We start from the raw sequence: 21,236 nt of genomic DNA on the forward strand, positions 1-21,236 counted from the left end.
GCATTATTGTACTAGTCTAGTAGTGTCTACGTTTACAACACGTATTAACAGCTGCATCAGTTTGCCATTCTAAAAATAACCATTACGATGCATTGCAATGTTTAAAAAACCTCTACGGTAGTACTACTTGGCAAGAGGGATGTTAAGTTTAAGGCAACTGGATAATATATTTGCTTACGAATAATTGAATTAGAAAATGTTATACATAAAACTTCACACATAATTACTTTATATATACAGTTTGAATCGTGTGATTAATTTTTTAAAAATTACAATACAGAAACAAATACAACTGATGTGGCACCTCTATTTAAATTTACTTATGAGCAAACTGCGTAGTGGTGGGGACATTTTGACAAGGTCAACAACTTCATCACGATGAAGTAGTAGTATTCTTACTGTTTGAGCGATAGTGATTACGATTACAAATTATATGAAACAGTTACAACCCCCCTCCCCCATGGACCCCTCTGTAAAAAGAAATATTGTCATAATACCACTGCTACTTATTTAAATCTATTTCTGTAATATATATTTGTGTAATATATATTTGTGTAATATATATGTATGTTTAGAATAGTCATCTAAAAACTGACGCTATGTTTACTCTGAGTTGGTTATCTTCCCCCACCCCACACACATACACCTCACCACCACCATTGTGTAGAGCGACATTAATGTTACACCTAGGTATACACTGGGTTGGATAATTGACCTAAAGTGAACGGACAGTGGTGAATGAAGTTGAACCCACCCCCCACCCCCCTCCCCCAACCCACCCCGAACTGATTTGTTAAGTACATGTAGAAAAACGCGTAATGATGTACCAAAGTACCATGCCGCCAGAAAATTAGCTTTTTAAACGTAAAACTGTGAATATTGTTTTGCAATTACCAGTAAAAAGGTGTGTGATCAATACAGTGATCTAACCCATACCTATCACTATGTTAAAAAATGATCTTTAAAGAACACAAAGATGCAGTAGTTGATTAAAATATATGATCTGAACTAAAAGACCGATATTTAGTTAGATGTAGGCTGTTAATACTGTTATTCCGAATGTTTTATAATTATATCGAAAAGCGTGGTTTTGTACCAACCCTGATTTTAAAAACTTTCATTATGCTGTAATACTTTAGCATTTATGATGAAGATATATTAAATTCTGATTGTTGACAAAAACATTTTGTAAACACGAATAGTGTTAAACAATTTCATTATATTCTAAAGTAATTATTTATTTGTTTTGACATTTGTAATTAAATGTGTAGATATATACATATTTATATTAAGAGAGTGATTATTTCCCCTATTTCACTTGTCTTAAATAATTTCCCAGGAATTATTATGTAAGAATTTTTTTTTAAAAGAATTACAAAACAGATTGTGTTACGTTCATTGTTTTTGGTTGTAGTGTATATATATATATATATATATATATATATATATATATATATATATATATATATATATATATATATATATATATATATAAAATACACGTATATAGAACGTAGTAGAAATTCGGCGTCTATTTTGCTCTTTTCGCTCCCCCTACAACGAAAACCTGGATACGCCTCTGCCGCCCCCCCCCCCCCCCCCCTCGCTACGCCCCTGCATGTAAGTGAAAAGCAAAACGTGCCCGTAGCTTTATTTTACCACTATAACTAAAGTAAGACTCGCACCTGTATTTTCACGTTTAAATTTAACGATCTAGTTATGGCTGTAGGGCACTTGTGTCAGCTTGCCCTTGTAACTTTTAGCCCGCCTTACCTTCCCCTGATCCCGACTTCTGACAATAAAAGTACGTTTTTTTTTTCAAAATTTTTTATTTTATTCTTAAAGTTGAAGCCTATTCTAATTCAAGTTTGCCAACTTAAGTTAGTCACCGAATATGTCTATATGACATGTAAAAATAATCCCTCGATAATCCTATAAAGACAAATGTTTTTAAATACTAATTAATTATTTTTTAAAATTTCGTAAATACAAAATATTTTTTTTAAAAACTATGCCCGTAACAGTTAAAATTTGACGGGATGTGTTTATGGGAGATGAGTAGCAATATGTTAATAGTTATTTTTTTTTTTTTTTTTTTTTTTTTTTTTTTTTTGTGTAACCCTACATGGAAGTAGCATTAGGTTAAATTAAACTTGCACTATGAATAGTGATAGTTCACAGAACAAATTACTGGAGTCTATCGCTCCCTCAGCCCTACCCACCTTACTCTATACTCTTCCTTATTGATACCACACACATTTTAAATTAGCTCTTCTAAGAAAAAATTCATAATTCTTTTTTTTATTCCTCTGCAATTTTGATCATGGAATGTGCTTTAGCGTCAGAAAGCTAAAATTATTTTTAATTTTTTTTAAACTGATAAAATAAACCTTCAGTCAGAAAAGGGTTGATGACCTATCCTCCCAACACCCCCTCGCCTTAAAGGCCATAAATCTAAACTTTACAGGATCTTACCTCTGTCAATGCTTGCTATTGTTTACAACAGCAACAACCACCCCCCTACCCCCCCCCATAAAAAAAAAACACCAGCGGTTCTCAAAGTCTGACCCTCTCAGCTACCAAAGTACCAGCTGCCTAGGTAATGTGGGGGACACGAGTTTCAAAACTTTGAGGGACACTGAGAGGGGGAGACCTCCCCATTCGCTCGTTCATCATTGACTAGGTTAGAAGTCAGCCTAGAGACAAACACCGTCATTAAGAATAAGTCTGTTTTTGTTGCGATCCAAAATACTATTTTTTTTTAAATACGTTGTGGCTGTTATAAGATTTAGAAGAAGGTACACAGTACACTCCCCTGTGTTGCGGCTTTAATACCGCCAATGGGGGTGGGAGTGTAGAAGTGGGAGGAGGGGAAAGACACCTCATGGAATAACCAACTGGATTGTCTCAACAAAGGGGCAATAAATTAAGCCTGCATGTTAGCCTGTATCATAAATGGCATACCCATTGGCAGTTCGTAGTGTTGCACAGAACCCCCCCCCCCCCTCCACACACAGTATCCAACAAAACTAGTAAACAAAATTTTACTGGAACCGTTGGCCTATCAAAAATAATTTATTGGTTGCATATTTTAAGTTTGATATTTTATATGAAATACTACGTTTGGCTAATAATTTATAAAATATATATATAACTCGAGGCGGGTCAGGTTAGTGGTATGGATGTTTAGACCCACCACCCTGCTAGGTCCTCTTTTGCCAATGTGTATGTTAATAATTAATTCTTCAACATCTTCCCCGCCCCCCCCCCCCCCCACACACACTCTGAAAGTCATTATACGCTTCCAGCGTCTAATTATTCGATATAGCCGCCTTTTACTCACACTTAAGGCGCAGTGAGACGCTTATGTGTATATGTGTGTGTGTGTGTGTGTCCGTGTGTATGTGTGTGTTTGTGTGTGTCCGTGTGTTTGTGTGTCCGCATGTATATGTGTGTCCGTGTGTTTCTGTTCATGTTTGAGTCCGTGGGTTTGTGTATGTGTCCGTGTGTATATGTGTGTCCGTGTGTTTGTGTTTATGTTTGAGTCCGTGAGTTTGTGTGTCTGTCCGTGTGTATGTCTGTGTCCCCGTGTGTTTGTGTGTGTCCGTGTGAACGTGTGTGTCAGTGTGTATATTTGTACTTGTGTGTCCATGTGTATATGTATGTGTGTGTGTGTGTCCCTGTACATATGTGTATTTTTGTATATGTGTGTGGCCGTGTGTGTGTCTGTTTCATACATTTTTCTCATTAAACAGAATATTAAACCCCTCTCCTTCCAATTCATAGCTTCACGTTGATGAGTCACACTTATTACCTTAAAGTTCCTGATGTTATGTTTTTCAATCGATTTCAGCACACGACCGTCTAACACTAACCGCCATGATAACTCATCTTCTCCTTACAATCACTGTAAGCATACTATGCTTCACGTATGCTGAAGGTTAGTATTTCATATTTTATATTTAAAATGCAAGAATAAGAAGAAAGAACCATTATTTCTGCGTTGTGTTTTGTCAGAAAAGTAATTTATTGTGAGCTCTGCTTTGAAAAAACAAAGCACGGTAAATAAAAATTTTTATTAAAAAACTACACTGTGATGAAACGAATGTACATGCTGTTGATAGGTGACCTACATTTACGTTGCTGTCTATTGCTTTCTTCCCAGCAATGTTATCTAATTACATTTTACCTGTGCAATGCAGGCAGATGTGTACTTTAATAAACAATAAGAGATTTACTTTAAGTTTAATCATAACGACGGCTTCACAAGCTAGCAGATTATCGCAGCTGATTGACGTAAGTTAGCACATACTCATATGAAGCAAACGTCAGTGGTGTAGCAACTGGGTGTTGGGGGCAGTTAACCTCCATTCCCCCCACCCCCCCCCCCCTCCATGGACCCCCCACACCGAAAGTTGTCTAAATTAGCGAAAATAAATTATTGAAGCTTCATTTCAATAAAAAGATAATTTTTACGATCTTAAAATTGTTTATTAAATTACACACACACACACACACATATATATATATATATATATATATATATATATATATATATATATATATATATTATATATATATATATATATATATATATATATATATATATATATATATATATATATATATATATATATATATATATATATATATATATATATATATATATATATATATATATATATATATATATAATATGCTGCCTACGCCATTGGCGGCGTTCACAGTTGACAGACGTATACATCTAGCTGACATATATGTATATCAGACGTAAATCCCCCATAGCTATAGACAGAGAACTGCAGCCATGATGTGTTCTGTCTGAGACACGATCGAACGCTCGTGATTAAGTTATGCAGACAGGGCCAGCTACCTATAAGGCGAACTAGGCGGTCGCCTAATATGATAATACGGGGGCACGAAAAAAATTGCGGGGGGGGGGGGGGGGGCGCTTTTAATAAGTTTTGCCTAGGGCGCTAAATAACCTGGCGCCGGCACTGTATGCAGGTCATGACCCTTTGGCTGAATCAGAGTTGTCAGACAGCTGACCTTTCAATGGAAAAAAAATTGTAGGCTACCGTCTTGCTTATTGTCAATAATACAATATTTTTTAATGTAATAAATAAGACATTTTGGTTCTTCGGGAAAATGCTACATGTATAACTAATCAAATTACTTATGTTACTTATGTTTCATAATAAAGTATTAAATTTAAAATACCACTGTACTATGCATGTAGAATTTATATTTTCATTTCAAGTGCGAATTATGCCGCTGCGTAATTCAAATCAGACATGTGGTTTTAAAAATAGTGTTACATTTTTATTATCACATTTTTATGATGTTTACCACCATTATTCTATTATTCCCAGGGATATTGAATTGCGCACGGAGTAATCTCTCTTATCACTGTTTTATATCTGTGTTCCGTCCTGGTGTATAGTGGAACATGTCTAGCACACATTATCTGACTCAAGTGTAGTACACAGAAAACTGACATGTGTGTAGTACATAGTAAACTGACACATGTGTAGCACACATTACCTGACACATGTGTAGGACACATTAGCTGACACATGTGTAATACTCAGTAAACTGACACATATGTAACACACAATTACCATACACATGTGTAGAGTAGCACACATAATCTGAAACATGTGTAGAACACAATTAGCTGACACACGTGTAGCACACAATTAGCTGAGATGTGTGTAGCACACATTATCTGACACATGTGTAGAACACAATAAACTACCACACGATGTACAATATAAGCCTCAAAAAGCCCCACGTCAAGTAAAACCAGAGCACTCTTAAATTAGCGAATACCACATATGGGACTGTTACATAAAGAATATCACAAGGGGCTGTCAAGGTGATATCATAATATATGAGACTGTGATATGGAGAATAGCGTTTATCATATCGAATTGTTAGCCGAAAGATTAGCGCATATGAGACATTGTTTACTGGAGTGGTTTCCTTACCATTCCCTTGTTTACTTGAGTGATTTCCTTACCATTCCCTTGTTTACTTGAGTGGTTTCCTTACCATTCCCTTGTTTACTTGAGTGATTTCCTTACCATTCCCTTGTTTACTTGAGTAGTTTTCTTAACATGCCATTGTTACTTTGAGCAGGTAGTTTGCTAACTATTTCTTTGTATCTTTGAGCAGTTAGTTTGCTAACTATTCCCTTGTGTCTTTGATCAGGTAGTTTACTATTCCCTTGTGTCTTTGATCAGGTAGTTTACTAACTATTCCCTTGTGTCTTTGAGCAGATAGTTTGCTAACTATTCCTTTGTATCTTTGAGCAGGCAGTTTGCTAACTATTCTTTTGTTTATTTGAGCAGGTAGTTACCTTAAAATTCCCTTGTATCTTTGAGCAGGCAGTTACCTTAAAATTCCCTTGTATCTTTGAGCAGGCAGTTTGCTAACTATTCTTTTGTTTATTTGAGCAGGTAGTTACCTTAAAATTCCCTTGTATCTTTGAGCAGGCAGTTACCTTAAAATTCCCTTGTATCTTTGAGCAGGCAGTTTGCTAACTATTCTTTTGTTTATTTGAGCAGGAAGTTTGCGTAAAAGAAACACAGTTGCCGGCGACTGCCCACCCCAGCCCGAGACTGTCACTCTCGAGATAGCAGTCGACAGGGCCGGCAATGGCCTTCTGCCGTGTTCGTTGTCCGAACACCCGGTGGACAATGCCGTCATTCTCTTCAGCTGGCACGTCGAGGGCAGCACAGACATCTGGCATAAGGAGATTAAGTCGCCGGAAAAATCCGGCTCTCTGCCTTTCAATGAAATAGTCACCAGCTTGTTAAATAAAAAGGTAGGTTTAATGTATTTATTTTTTACTATGACAAAACCTACCAAGGTGGAATTGGATCAAATAGCCGGCAAAATCCGGCTCAATGCATTTCGATGAATAGTCATCAGGCAGTTTAATGTCTTTATTTATTACAATGACGAAACCTACCTAAAGTGGAATTGGATCAAATAGCCGGAAAAATCCGGCTCAATGCCTTTCAATGACTAGTCACTAGTTAGGATTAATGTATTTATTTTTTTACAATGACAAAACCTACTTTAGGTGGAGTGGGATGTCGTGGTCAGAAGGTAGAGCGCAAGAATACAAGCCAGAGAGTTTGTATCCCGTGTTGAATATTTAAGACGCCCCAGAGTCCACTCAGCTCTAACGGGTACCTGGTTCACGTTAAATGAAAGAAAAGATGGCTGGGAATAGAACTTGAGTCCACCCAGCTCTAATGGGTACCTGACTCGCGTTAGGGAAAGTAAATGCGGCTGGACATAATGCTGACAACACTACCCCTTCATATGTCGAGGTCGATGAAACAGGTGAACCGCAGCTACCCCAAGTCCAAAGGGTACTTTTGAACGAGCTATTCTGTAGTGTCGGATCTTTTACTAATACATACAAAAAGAAAAAAAAACCTCTCCAATGACATAAGTCAAATTTTGGTCAAAGATTCAAGAAACAACGAGTATTTTATAACTAATCGCGTGGTACTTTATTTTTTAAAACATAAACTCAAACTTTTGTTTTAAAGTAAAAAATAAATAAATGGGTATTGCGTTCTATTATATATGCAATGGTATGTAAAAGTCATTAATGTCTCCTTTTTTTATTGGCTTAAGCTGATAACATTTTCACTTTGGTCAAATAATATATGAATATAGATATTTAACTTCTATTCATGTTTTATTTTTCTCTAATAAAAATATTTTGTGAATTATTATATCACTGGTGTACTACCCCTTTAACATGGAGATCAACGTATCATTAGCTGTAATAAAATATCGATCTGTTTCAGATTTCTTGTACAGCTCAGCTCAAGTTCGACAAACTGGGGGCAGAGTGGTGTGAAAAAGTGGAAAGCAACACAGTGACACCTAACATAATCGTGAGAACACTGATATTATTTTGTTGATTTATTCGGTTTATGAAAAATTATAGTTTTAGTTAAGTGTCCAGTGGACATTTTGCTACGAGGGGGGGGGGGGGTGGTATTTATAAGAATCAGTGTTTCTTCCAGACTTTTTTCTCCGGGGGGGGGGGGGGGGCGATGGAGTTTGTTTTTTTTTGGGGGGGGGGAGGGGGGAGGCGGACAATTTAAAAGTATGTATTTTCTATATACATTCCATTGCGTTCGAGGGGGAACGGAGAGATGCCTGGAAGAAAATCTGATAAGGATATTTAATGATAACGTATATTTCCTATATAACTTTAATGTTTTCGTCTTGGCACGAAGGGGTCGGAAGGGGGTGGTGGTAGATGTACATTGTTGGTAACCATTGCTACGTATCTGTGACGGTACGATTTTACGCATATGGACTTTGGGGTGTGATTGAGACTATTTTGTGTTGTATTTTCTAAGGATACAATTTAAAAAGTAAAACTGGACGTGTTAGTTTATGTTAGGATTATTTGAATGTATGAGACAAATGTTGTTAGGGGGTGGGTAGGTCGGGAAGTTATTGACTTAAGTTTAAGATAAGGATGGATCAGAGATAATCAGGCCTTAAGTGATGCTTGACGTTTTATTCCCAATAAGACGCTGATACTGGGTAGATATAAAATTCACTGTATGCTATTGCTATATAGGCCTATTTAATTTCGAATAGACCAAAAATAGTTTATTAAATAAGTAGGCTACTCGTCTTAAGTAAAAACTGCATGTTCAATTTTTCTTTAATTTAATTAATTCATTGTTTATTTTCCAGTGTCCAGCACAAACCCAGTTAACCGTGGTAGAAGGTCTGGGCCCTGAGAACCTAGTGGTCAAGCTGTCAGCTCCCCCCTCCATGTACTGTATTGGTACAGACAAGAATCAGTGTGAGGTCGAGGTTGTGACAGAGATTGTCCCAAACGATAATGACCTCAAGTTAGTATTTTATTCAACTGTTTGTCTTGTAAAGGGATGTAACCAAATAGTATTCGTTGTCGTTAATTAAGCATCAGTTGTCGTTATTTGATTATGGAAGCTTCGAGCACTTGTACTTGTAAGAAGCGTTGATTTATTTTCGTTATAATTTTCCAAAAAAAAAGTCATAGATCTAGATCTAAATGAAAGCTACCTCTTCTGTCTATATATTTACATAATAACGTCCCCGCGACATAATATCATCATCATAATTACCAATTTTACTTTATCAATAGAATCTAGATCTAGATTATTATTACTGTTAACTGTTAACTGGTCATCAACTTATTTAAAGTTGCATTTTTGAACAATTATCTTACTATTAAACTGAGATGTTAATAAATATTTATGCTACTACTAGTCTAGATCTACTAAGTTTAATTAACGTTCATTAGGGCATATCAGATTTCATTTAAATGTTAACAGTTGACGTAAAATACATTAGCCTAATTGTTATTTCTTATTGAATTTAGAGTTTTAAAATTTAGTATTACCACAAATTGGCGCCCCCAAAAACTGTCATTATACAAACAACTAGATCTAGAATCTAGATCTAGAATCTAGATCTAAATCTGGGTGTGGGGAAATTGCGAGACGCGAAAAGCGAAATGGCGAGGCGGGAAAATGCGAGAATGTAATGCGAGACATACCTGCGGAATTAAGGGTAAATAGCGAGACACTTTTTGCGAAAAAGTTTGTTTTTTTTTCCATCTTTATTTATTTAAATTATTTTTTTTTGTTTTAAAATAAACAAGCATTTAGCCATACCCTTTAACACGAGTGTTGTATGTTGTTATTTTTTATCTAGATACTAAGAAGAAAGATAGATCTAGATCTTATCTATTTAAAAATCCTAACATCGTTGCTGTGCTACTGTCATCGCCCGCTCTTGTTAGCGAGATGAAAATCCCGTCTCAGTCGGCATTAATTTAAAAATCTAGCCCGCTAATGTTTATACAAACGTGAGCTGTGTCATTGTGAATTGGTATAATCTTGTCAGCAGGAGAGATATTTTGCAACATCTATTTATGGATTTTTGTACTTGCAAAAAGTGTAATATAGTTGACATAGAATAGTTGACCTCCTCGTTCATCCCACACACAACACAGGCAACCATGTTCTCATCATCATCATCCGCACGCACAACATCTGTTTTCTGTTTTTTATAATTTGTATTTTTTATCATTTCTGTAATTTTGGCAATGTCTTGCTCATTGTTGTCACCAGCCGGATCAACGTCAGCGGGGCGTGGACGTTTACGCCCTGAAGTTTTATCCTGTCGCTTCCTTACAGCTTTTCTTAGTTGTGTTAGATTTATTGATTTCTTGTTGCTAACTGTTAATAATCCAACTGCCTGTCTGGCCGCCACGATGTGATAGCAGTTACCAACGGCCGGACAGGAGTATGTTTCCCTTGGAAAAAGGGTGACCACCCTGGGGTCTGTTGACCCTTGAATGGTGAATACGCTAAGTTTAGTATTTAAACTGATCAGTTCATTGTCAATCACGAATTGTGCCCTTTCGGCAACAGTGGAGCAAACAGGCAAACAGTCCTTCCCTAAGGGTGCAGTAACTAAAACTGCTTCTTTTTTTTTTAAACATCGATATTTTCCCAAAATCTTGTCTAATTTCGGTCAAAATAGAGTATTTTAATCAATTCCTATTACAATGTATTAAAACAGTTTTCTAAAACGCGAAAAAACGTCTAAAATTCTTTTTCTAACATTGCATTTTTATAGTGTGACTTCATATCTACCCCCCCCTCCTCCCCCTCATCACACATCGTCATAAAATTACAGACCCCCCCTACGAGTGTGACGTCATTTATGGAAGACCCCAAATAACACCACCACCAAAACCTAAAAATTCAGATAAGTTCAACTTGGTTTTAAAAATATTTGAAGTAGGCCCATAGCTTACGATATAGCACGAGCAACTGATAATATCGGTGACGTCACTTTATTTTTTCCCCAAACAGTAAGTAAGAGAAAAAAAACTGGGGGCATTGAGAGTTCATAAAAGATTAGGAATAAGCAACACATAAGGGAGGGTTAATTAGGTCCTCACCTTCACATAGGGCAGTAATCTCATACTTAATTTGATGTTATTTTTTCTGACTTATTTATGGAAATAATAAATAATAAATTATATATATATATATATATATATATATATATATATATATATATATATATATATATATACAATTAATAAATAAATAATAATATAACATTTATGGGAAAATTCGGAAAAGTCACAACCGTGATATAAAATGTAATATAAATTAGTGTAAAGGAACATTGGAAGAGAAAACACACAGTAAGTAGTTCTTACCTCCAGAATAGTTGTATCCAAATGATGTAGGCATTTCCTTGTGCTTAGATTTATATGGTAAAAAAGCTAGAAAAAAATCGTAGGCGGCGGCTATAATACAAAATTTCTAAGCAACAATAGAAAATATGTTTGCTGCGGCAGCGGATCCGGGCACGGCGATCTTCAAAGACGGTAAATCAGGCGGCCTCGGCGTTCCACACAAAAGACAGAAGTTGATCTATCGTCGGCGGTATTTCCGTCGGTTTCGAAGAAGGTGGTATTCTAAGTCCACTGAAAATCGGGTGCGGTAAATTTTTCGCAGAAATCTTCGCATTTCAACACCACCCAGCGTAAGTATCGGCTTGTGGTAAAATGCGAGACAAAAAAGTCACGTGACCGACCATTTTCGCGCCCTTCTCGCATTTTCCCGCATCGCCATTTCGCTTTTCGCGTCTCGCAATCTCCCCACACCCTCTAAATCTAGATTTCTAGATCTAGAATCGACCATCATTCAACCACCATTAGAATCTAGATCTAGATATCTAGATTTAGATCTACTTGCGTAATGACTACAAGCATGTTGATCATGAGTTGAAGCCAAATTTTTAAAAATAGTCGTATTGCCAAAATGATAATATGCTATTTTATTATATAGGCCTAGTCGATCTAGATTCTAGGCCTAGGCCTAGAATTCTAGATTGATCTGGATCTAGATCTATTAACAAACAAGAAACTCGTATCAAATTTTTTTAACAAAGTCGATGTGTAGTTTATTTTAAGATCATGTTAAAATAATAACTAGATCTAAACAATGAGTTGAAACCAGCTGATGCTAATGCTATCCATAGGCCTTTTTTTTTAAAGTATTAATTTGAATATTAGTTAGGACCGTTAGGCGTAATAAATAAGTAGTAATTTTACACTTAGAAAAAGTAAAAACAATTTGATGAATTTAAGTGGTAACCTTGTCACTAATCATCATAAATTTAAATCTAGATCTAGATTTCTAGATATAATTTCTAAAATCTAGATATAATTTCTAATGCCAGTTCCTGTATGTCAACTCATTGTATGGAGTCTTCAATTATGTTTCTTCCTCTTAACTCTGCAGGTGCTCAAAGACTGAGGTCATCCCCCAAGTTGTCTTAGAATCCAAAAGCTGTGGGGTTCAGATCACAAAGAACAACTGGAAGAATGGAGTCACTATTCCAATCAAGGCATCCATTGACAGAATTATTGATGGGGAGAGAGTGGTGTCATTGGCAATAACTGTTAGATTCAAGGGTCTGGTGAGTAGTGGCATAGATGATGTTAGTTTGGTGAGTTGTGGCATTGATGATGTTAGTTTGATGAGTAGTGGCATTGATGATGTTGGTTTGGTGAGTTGTGGCATTGATGATGTTAGTTTGATGAGTAGTGGCATTGATGATGTTGGTTTGGTGAGTTGTGGCATTGATGATGTTAGTTTGGTGAGTAGTGGCATTGATAATGTTAGTTTGGTGAGTGGTTGCTTTGATGATGTTCCTTTGGTTATTATGGCATTGATGATGTTAGTTATGTGAGTAGTGGTATTGATAATGTTAGTTTGGTGAGTAGTGGCATTGATAATGTTAGTTTGGTGAGTTGTGGCATTGATGATGTTAGTTTGGTGAATAGTGGCATTGGTATTGTTAGTTTGGTGAGTAGTGGCATTGATGATGTTAGTTTGGTGAGTGGTTGCTTTGATGATGTTCCTTTGGTTATTATGGCATTGATGATGTTAGTTATGTGAGTAGTGGTATTGATAATGTTAGTTTGGTGAGTAGTGGCATTGATGATGTTAGTTTGGTGAGTAGTGGCATTGATAATGTTAGTTTGATGAGTAGTGGCATTGATAATGTTAGTTTGGTGAGTAGTAGCATTGATGATGTTAGTTTGGTGTGTAGTGGCATTGATAATGTTAGTTTGGTGAGTAGTGGCATTGATAATGTTAGTTTGGTGAGTAGTAGCATTGATAATGTTAGTTTGGTGCTTAGTAGAATTGATAATGTTAGTTTGGTGAGTAGTAGCATTGATAATGTTAGTTTGGTGCTTAGTAGAATTGATAATGTTAGTTTGGTGCTTAGTAGAATTGATAATGTTAGTTTGGTGAGTAGTGGCATTACTAGTTAGCTGGTAAGTAAAGGTGTAGCTAATGTTATGGTCAAGGTTCTGGTTAGTAGGGGCACTACTGGTCAATGAGAATGACATCTTTAATTTTTTGAGTGTATATTCTAGTATATTTAAGTACATAGCTTTTAGTGACCTGATGCCATAAGACTACTTCCAATATTGAAGAATTAAAAATATGGTTCCACTGTTCCATTTCATATGCTGAACAGGCTAAGCGGTATGGGGGTATTACATTCAGAGTTTCTTCCAGGCATCTCTTGAAGAATTATTACATTAAGAATGCAAGAGTTAAAAATGATGGTCAAGGCTAGGCTAAAGATCAAGTCAAGCTTAGTGTAGTATTAAGGCTAGGGGAACTTATTAAAACTAAAGACAGTCTGCTTACATTTGTAAATGCTCTCCTGACATTTATAAAAGCAAGATACTTTAAAAAACTCTATACCCATGGGCCGTGTATTGCTAACTTTTAAAATATAAAATTATTAATATTTTCCCTTATATAAACTGTATTGTATCAGAATAGACATTTTTTATGTCCTCAGGAAGTCGTAGAAGAGAAGTGTCCGAACGTGGAAATTAAAGTTGTTGATCAGGATAAAACAGGCATCTGTCACTCTGTCAACGACCCACACATTCGAACTTTTGACAATTTGTAGGTTGGAATTTTACTTTTTTTAGGCCACACATTTTTTATTCTTTACTAATTAGATCAACTTTAGAATAAATTATTCAAATTAATTGTGTTTGACCTAATTATATAAAAAATAGAATGATTTTAAAATAATTCTGATTTTTTTAAAAGTTATTTTATAGTCAATAATGAAGACAAATTCAAAAACGACATAAACAATGTAATAAAAGTTTTTAAAAAAACATGGTGAATTTCTTCATGAAAAAATCTTTATTTAAGAATAAGAGTGGTTCAAATTTTCTGTTCACATTGTTTAAAATCATATAGATCAAGGTATAAACTCATTTTTATTGTTTTGTCTTTGATGTGATTGAAATTCAAAACATTTAAAGTGTGACTGTAATTTTCTTTTCTTCAAAATGGGAAGATTATTGTGGTAGAGGTTGTTTTTAAATTTCAACACCTCTGTCATTTCTTAAAAAAGTCAGCTCAGGTTTTCTTAGGTTTTCTTTAGCTTGAGCAGTAAATTAAAACTTCTAAAAACTAAAGACAGGTTAGAGTTATGTAATCTTTTAGTTTATTTCATTGGGGATTTTTTAAGCTTAGAGAGGAAATATTAATTAAAAACCAGGACATGTTGAAATATATTATTTTTTTTTTTTAAATTCATTTTTTCACTTTATTTCCTTAGATAGACTTAAGCTTAGGCTGTATATGAATACTTCTCGGGAAAAAATTCATGACATCATAAAAACAACATCATTAGAAAAAGGAAATGTCTAGTTAATATTGCTTGTTACGTACAGCCTAATTATATCATGTTATTTTGTTACAGTAACTATGACAACCATCTTACAGGGGAGTTTGTTCTGTACAAGCACAAGACCCTTCCCTATCAGGTAAATCTTTTGTTGCAATACTTAAAAAGTACATGTTACTTTTTTATTGTTTCAAATTACATATAGGATAAGAACCTCTGATCTAAAAGCATTTAAAAAATATTTCCATTTTATTGATGTTAAAAAGCAGTCATATTCATCTGGATAATTTAAAACTAGTTTTATTCTGAACGTAAATCTGCATTATTTTGTAACTTTTAAGTGTATAGTTTAGAGAGAGTTCAAGCAGGTTGACTTTTCTATGCAGGTGGTAGCCAGGTATGCACCTTGTGGACCGCGCCCTATACCTACATGTAACTGTGCAGCAGCTATCCAAACAGGGGATGACGTCATTACTTTCAAGTGAGTTAATTTTTGGGGAGGTAAATGACGTGTCATTATTTTCAAGGGAGTTAATTTTAGGGGAGGTAAATGACATGTCTTTATTTTCAAGGGAGTTAATTTTAGGGGAGGTAAATGACGTCTTTATTTTCAAGGGAGTTAATTTTAGGGGAGGTAAATGACATGTCTTTATTTTCAAGGGAGTTAATTTTAAGGGAGATAAATAGGATGTTGTTTTTGAGTGAGTTAATGTTTGCAAGGTATATAGATTTTGTTTTATTTAATTTAAAATGTAACCATTACTTTGAATATTATTGATGTGTATGAGAAGTAAGTGTGGGGGAGGGGGGGCGGAGAGAGGGGTTTGCATGCCTGTGATGAAAAATATGTTAGAAGATGAAAGACAGCCGTAGCAACTGATGTATAATCCAACCACTAATTCTGAAGCTAACTTTTTTTAGGCCTGATATTAACAATAAAAAAATGTTAATCTGTATCTACAGTTCTTGTGATGCCCCACAAAATAAGGGCGCCACAAACACAGTCGCTCTCAGTGTCAAGGTATTTACCAATGGGGAGTTAACTAGGGGAACCAGGATCAAGCAAATTGGAGAAGGGCAAAAATTTGAGGTACATTTGAATTCAAACATCTTTGCTTAAAGTTATATTTGCTGTAGAAATTATAACCCCAAAATATTTTAACCTCAAGTCTCACTCCAACATGAATTAACCACAAATTAGTCTCACCCCAACATAGTCTCACTCCAATATAGTCTCACCCCAACATAGTCTCACTCCAACATAGTCTCACCCCAACAGTCTCACCCCAATATAGTCTCACCCCAACATAGTCTCACTCCAACATAGTCTCACCCCAATATAGTCTCACCCCAACAGTCTCACCCCAATATAGTCTCACCCCAACATAGTCTCACTCCAACATGGTCTCACCCCAATATAGTCTCACCCCAACAGTCTCACCCCAATATAGTCTCACCCCAACATAGTCTCACTCCAACATGGTCTCACCCCAATATAGTCTCACCCCAACAGTCTCACCCCAACAGTCTCACCCCAATATAGTCTCACCCCAACATAGTCTCACCCCAACAGTCTCACCCCAATATAGTCTCACCCCAACAGTCTCACCCCAACAGTCTCACCCCAATATAGTCTCACCCCAATATAGTCTCACCCCAATATAGTCTCACCCCAACATAGTCTCACCACAACATAGTCTCACCACAACATAGTCTCACCACAACATAGTCTCACCCCAACATAAGTCTCACCACAATATAGTCTCACCCCAACATAGTCTCACCCCAATATAGTCTCACCCCAACATAGTCTCACCCCAACATAGTCTCGCCCCAACATAGTCTCACCCCAACATAGTCTCGCCCCAACATAGTCTCGCCCCAACATAGTCTCACCCCAACATAGTCTCGCCCCAACATAGTCTCACCCCAACATAGTCTCGCCCCAACATAGTCTCGCCCCAACATAGTCTCACCCCAACATAGGTAGTCTCACTCTATCACTGCTTCAGGTACATCTCCCCACTGGGACAATTGTGACCTTGACCCCAAGCTACTATTCCTTCATGAACATCATCATCACTGCATCAACAGCAGACTTTGGGAATACAGAAGGTAAACATTTCTCATTGAGCCTGCATTATGTGTCTAACAGAAGGTAAAAATCTCTCATTTAGCCTATTTTATGTATCTAACAGAAGATGAAAATCTCTTATTTAGCCTACTTTATGTATCTAACAAAAGATAAAAATCTCTCATTTAGTCTATTTTATGTAACTAACAGATGATAAAAATCTATTTAAAGTATTTTTTACAAAATATGTAATGAATTTTAAAATGCTTTAATAATAATTTTTGTACATCATTTTCTTAACATTTGTCCACACATATTTTTATCTTTTATGTTTTAATATTCCATTTCCTATGATATTTTGTTTGAGTTTTGATGCAGAAGTTTCTTAATTAATCAATAAAAGAGTTTTTAAATTCTAAAAATGTATATTAAAAAAAAGATACATATCCATAGTTACTAAGATAGTAAGAGATATTATTGCTAGCTTGGTCAAGCACTTGAACCCTGAATGCTGTTGGCTTGTAACACAGAGGTTAAGACTGTAGGTCATGCAAACATACCTGGCTTCCATGTCCAAACTATGTAAGGCAAGGCTCTGAGGAATACAGTTAAACTAAACTCGTGAATCTAAACTCATCAAAAAGCTTGCCATATGGATGTGAGAACTGCAGATTTCTACATCCTGTTAAGATATCCTAGCAAAAGAGCTTTGCTTGACTTGGTTATATTTTTATCAGAGAGAGAGAGATAGTAAGGAAAGGGTTGAAGACATTATTATGAAAGTTCAGCTCATGATTGGCTTATGTTTTTTTAACATGTTTTCAGGGTTATGTGGAGACTTTAATGGGATCAGTCAAGATGATTTTACAGGTCTTAATACAGACCAGTTCAACAACAAATGGAGGTATCTCAACAATAATTTTCATTTTACATTTAGCCTAATAATTATAAATTATGATTTAATATATAATAGGCTAATAAAAAGAATTTATATTTTGGATATTTTCAAACGTAAAATTAAAACTTTTGTACATATTAACTCATGTGAGCATTCTAAAATATATTTACACTAAAATGTGTGTGCAAATTAATATATATACACAAAAAACATTAGTACAACTCAAAAAAAAACAACCTACCCTTTTACTTTTGGTCAGATGAAAACTAATTTATTTATTCATAATTTGAAAAAGATAGATAATAAAAGATTACTTGTCAAATTCATTTGCATATCAAACATTTTTTGTCACAATATTTAATGGTGTTTCTAAATTCACCAACAGATCAACAAACACAATATTTAATGGTGTTTTTAAATTCACCAACAGATCAACAAACACAATATTTAATGGTGTTTTTAAATTCACCAACAGATCAACAACCACAATATTTAATGGTGTTTTTAAATTCACCAACAGGTCAACAACCACAATATTTAATGGTGTTTTTTAATTCACCAACAGATCAACAAATACAATATTTAATGGTGTTTTTTAATTCACCAACAGATCAACAAACACAATATTTAATGGTGTTTTTAAATTCATCAACAGATCAACAAACACAATATTTAATGGTGTTTTTTAATTCATCAACAGATCAACAAACACAATATTTAATGGTGTTTTTAAATTCATCAACAGATCAACAAACACAATATTTAATGGTGTTTTTTAATTCATCAACAGATCAACAAACACAATATTTAATGGTGTTTTTAAATTCACCAACAGATCAACAACCACAATATTTAATGGTGTTCTCCCTGAGCAAACCTCAACGACACCAACCTACTGCAGCTGTATCCAAGGTGCTAAACCTGTGGTCAGTTCTGGCCTTGATGTGTACAGCTGTACAGATCCTGACCGTAAGTCTCGTCAGAACTTGTAGGTTTATGTAGGTTTATCAGCACTTGTAGGTTTATGTAGGTTTATCAGTGCATGTAGGTTTATTAAAAATGTAGGTTTATCCACACATAGTCTCATCAGCACATGTAGGTTTATGTAGGTTTATCAGAACTTGAAGTTTTATGTAGGTTTATCAGCGCATGTAGGTTTATTAAAAAATGTAGGTTTATCCACACATAGTCTCATCAGCACATGTAGGTTTATGTAGGTTTATCAGCACATGTAGATTTATGTAGGTTTATCAGCACTTGTAGGTTTATGTAGGTTTATCAGCACATGTAGGTTTATAAAAAAATGTAGGTTTATAAAAAAAATGTAGGTTTATCATCACTTGTAGGCTTACTAGAACATGTAGCTAAAAAAGCACATGTAGGTTTATATTTATCAGTCCATGTACTTTTATTGATATGGGTGGCAGTCAGTAGCGTACGCAGGGGGGGGGGGAGCAGGGGGAGCGGCCGCTCCCCCTCTGGCCATTTTCAGTAAAGTGGCGCCTTTTTTTGGAAACTTTTAAAACTCAAAGTTTTAAACAATGATATTTGTTAAAAAAATATTTTTGGTCGGCACATCTATGTAAATCACAAGATTTCTTTTCATGCAGCAATTAAGCATTATTGTTCTAGTCTAGTAGTGTCTACGTTTACAACACGTATCAACAGCTCATCAGTTTGCCATTCTAAAAATAACCATTACGTTGCATTGCAATATTTAAAAAACCTCTACGGTAGTACCACTTGGCAAGAGGGAACGTAACACAATCTGTTTTGTAATTCTAGTAAAAAAAAATTCTTACATAATAATTCCTGGGAAATTATTCATTGTTTTTGGTTGTAGTGTGTGTATATATATATATTTTTGTTTAGATTGATACATTGTGTGTTTTTTCTTATTTCTTCAGAGTGCTATTTTACACCATAGCGAAGTAATGACATACAGCTAGTAATTATATATATATATATATATATATATATATATATATATATATATAGGCCTATATATATATAGGCCTATATATATATATATATATATATATATATATATATAATACACGTATATAGAACGTGTTAAAAATTCGGCGCCTTTTTTGCTCTTTTCGCTCCCCCTACCACGAAAACCTGGATACGCCTCTGGTGGCAGTGTTTGTAGATTTATTAGTGTGTGTATGTTTATAACTAGGTGTTTATAACTAGGTCTTTTAGTTAAACAGATTAATTCTTTAGATCAGCCCAGTAAACCATAATTATTTATATCATTAATTTAATTACTTGCTTAATTTACTTTCAGCCAACGATGCCACACAACTGTTTATTAAAAACGCTAGGACACCAAAGGCCAACACCAAGGCACCTCGGAGAAAAAGGGAAATCAATCAAGGTGCTGGTGTAAGTGATTTGAATTACCTCCCTTATGTAAACCCACCTCCCCCCCAAAGTCATATACTTTCATATATTCTTCATCAATGTGTTCACTGGTTGAAAAGTGACAAGTAAGCATTTGTACCAATGCCAATGGATACCCTAATAATTTTATATTTAAAAGGATTAATGAAGCACATGTAAAAAAGAGTTTCATTTATTATTATAGATTCGTTTTATCCTGTGATTTCCAAACTTTTTACTTTCCATTTAAAAGCCCAACAAATGTATTGATATGTATATCAGGGTGTTTTATCTTGGTCTCCTTACTTTCTAAACTGTGAGTGCATAAGAGAATGTAACTAGGAAGAGACTTATGATTAGGGATCAATACAACTTTTCTATCATGGTTCTGTAAGAATAAGAAGCTTTTACGGCTTCTTTACTTAAAAGACAGCTTTAATTTCAAGAACATGGGTGGTATTTAGTTCAAACATTAGCTCACAAATAACCAACATAAGATTAATACTTCGTGGGTCAACTTTCAACAGTTAATATTAAATTAATGAGATTTCACTTATCTGTATAAAATGGGATTCAAAATATTTCCTGTTTTCTTACTGAAACTAAAGCAAAAAGATTATTAAAATCTTCATGAAACATAAAAACTAGACTAAATATCATATAAGGATTGTAATAATAATGTTTATTAACATCTACAAACAATGATCATTACTTTTATTTTGCAAATGTGGAATTTTTGGAAACATAAATACATATTGCCTCCCTTGATTTATTTAAATTTTGAGTGTAAATATTAACACATTTCATATTCAATGCAAACAATTTTTTATCATTGCAATATATATAGGTTTATTTAGAGTTATCTATGCCCAAGCAATCACTTAAGTTTATCCATCATACATACATATTTTTAGCTAAGGGTTAAGCAATTGAAAAGATTTCAGTAAAGTATATTATTATATTTTTAGACGTGTTCTTTTGGAAGAAGGTTTTAGTTCATACCTGGACACAAGGTATTAAAACTGAAAGGTACAACTATCTGGCAAGTACCCTTTCAAATCTTATGATTGATGGGGCAGG

The 21,236-nt window shown here is 34.8% G+C and overlaps 1 protein-coding gene across 1 annotated transcript in view; it reads left to right on the forward strand.

Moving 5' to 3' along the window:
• Positions 1–21,236, forward strand: part of LOC131954917 (uncharacterized) — a 34,851-nt gene that overhangs the window by 2,035 nt on the left and 11,580 nt on the right. Inside the window, exons 2-14 of the mRNA XM_059318762.1 lie at positions 3,854–3,940; positions 6,570–6,829; positions 7,833–7,922; positions 8,743–8,903; positions 12,366–12,543; positions 13,948–14,057; positions 14,872–14,935; positions 15,183–15,277; positions 15,760–15,886; positions 16,809–16,911; positions 17,696–17,774; positions 18,604–18,737; positions 20,062–20,159. Of these exons, the coding sequence (XP_059174745.1) occupies positions 3,880–3,940; positions 6,570–6,829; positions 7,833–7,922; positions 8,743–8,903; positions 12,366–12,543; positions 13,948–14,057; positions 14,872–14,935; positions 15,183–15,277; positions 15,760–15,886; positions 16,809–16,911; positions 17,696–17,774; positions 18,604–18,737; positions 20,062–20,159 (1,560 nt within the window). The 5' untranslated portion in view covers positions 3,854–3,879. The remainder of the gene's footprint in view (positions 1–3,853; positions 3,941–6,569; positions 6,830–7,832; positions 7,923–8,742; positions 8,904–12,365; positions 12,544–13,947; positions 14,058–14,871; positions 14,936–15,182; positions 15,278–15,759; positions 15,887–16,808; positions 16,912–17,695; positions 17,775–18,603; positions 18,738–20,061; positions 20,160–21,236) is intronic.

Source organism: Physella acuta, unplaced genomic scaffold (assembly GCF_028476545.2).
Source record: "Physella acuta isolate Inbredline_101_S28 unplaced genomic scaffold, ASM2847654v3 ptg001040l, whole genome shotgun sequence".
In the NCBI taxonomy this organism is placed as follows: domain Eukaryota; kingdom Metazoa; phylum Mollusca; class Gastropoda; family Physidae; genus Physella; species Physella acuta.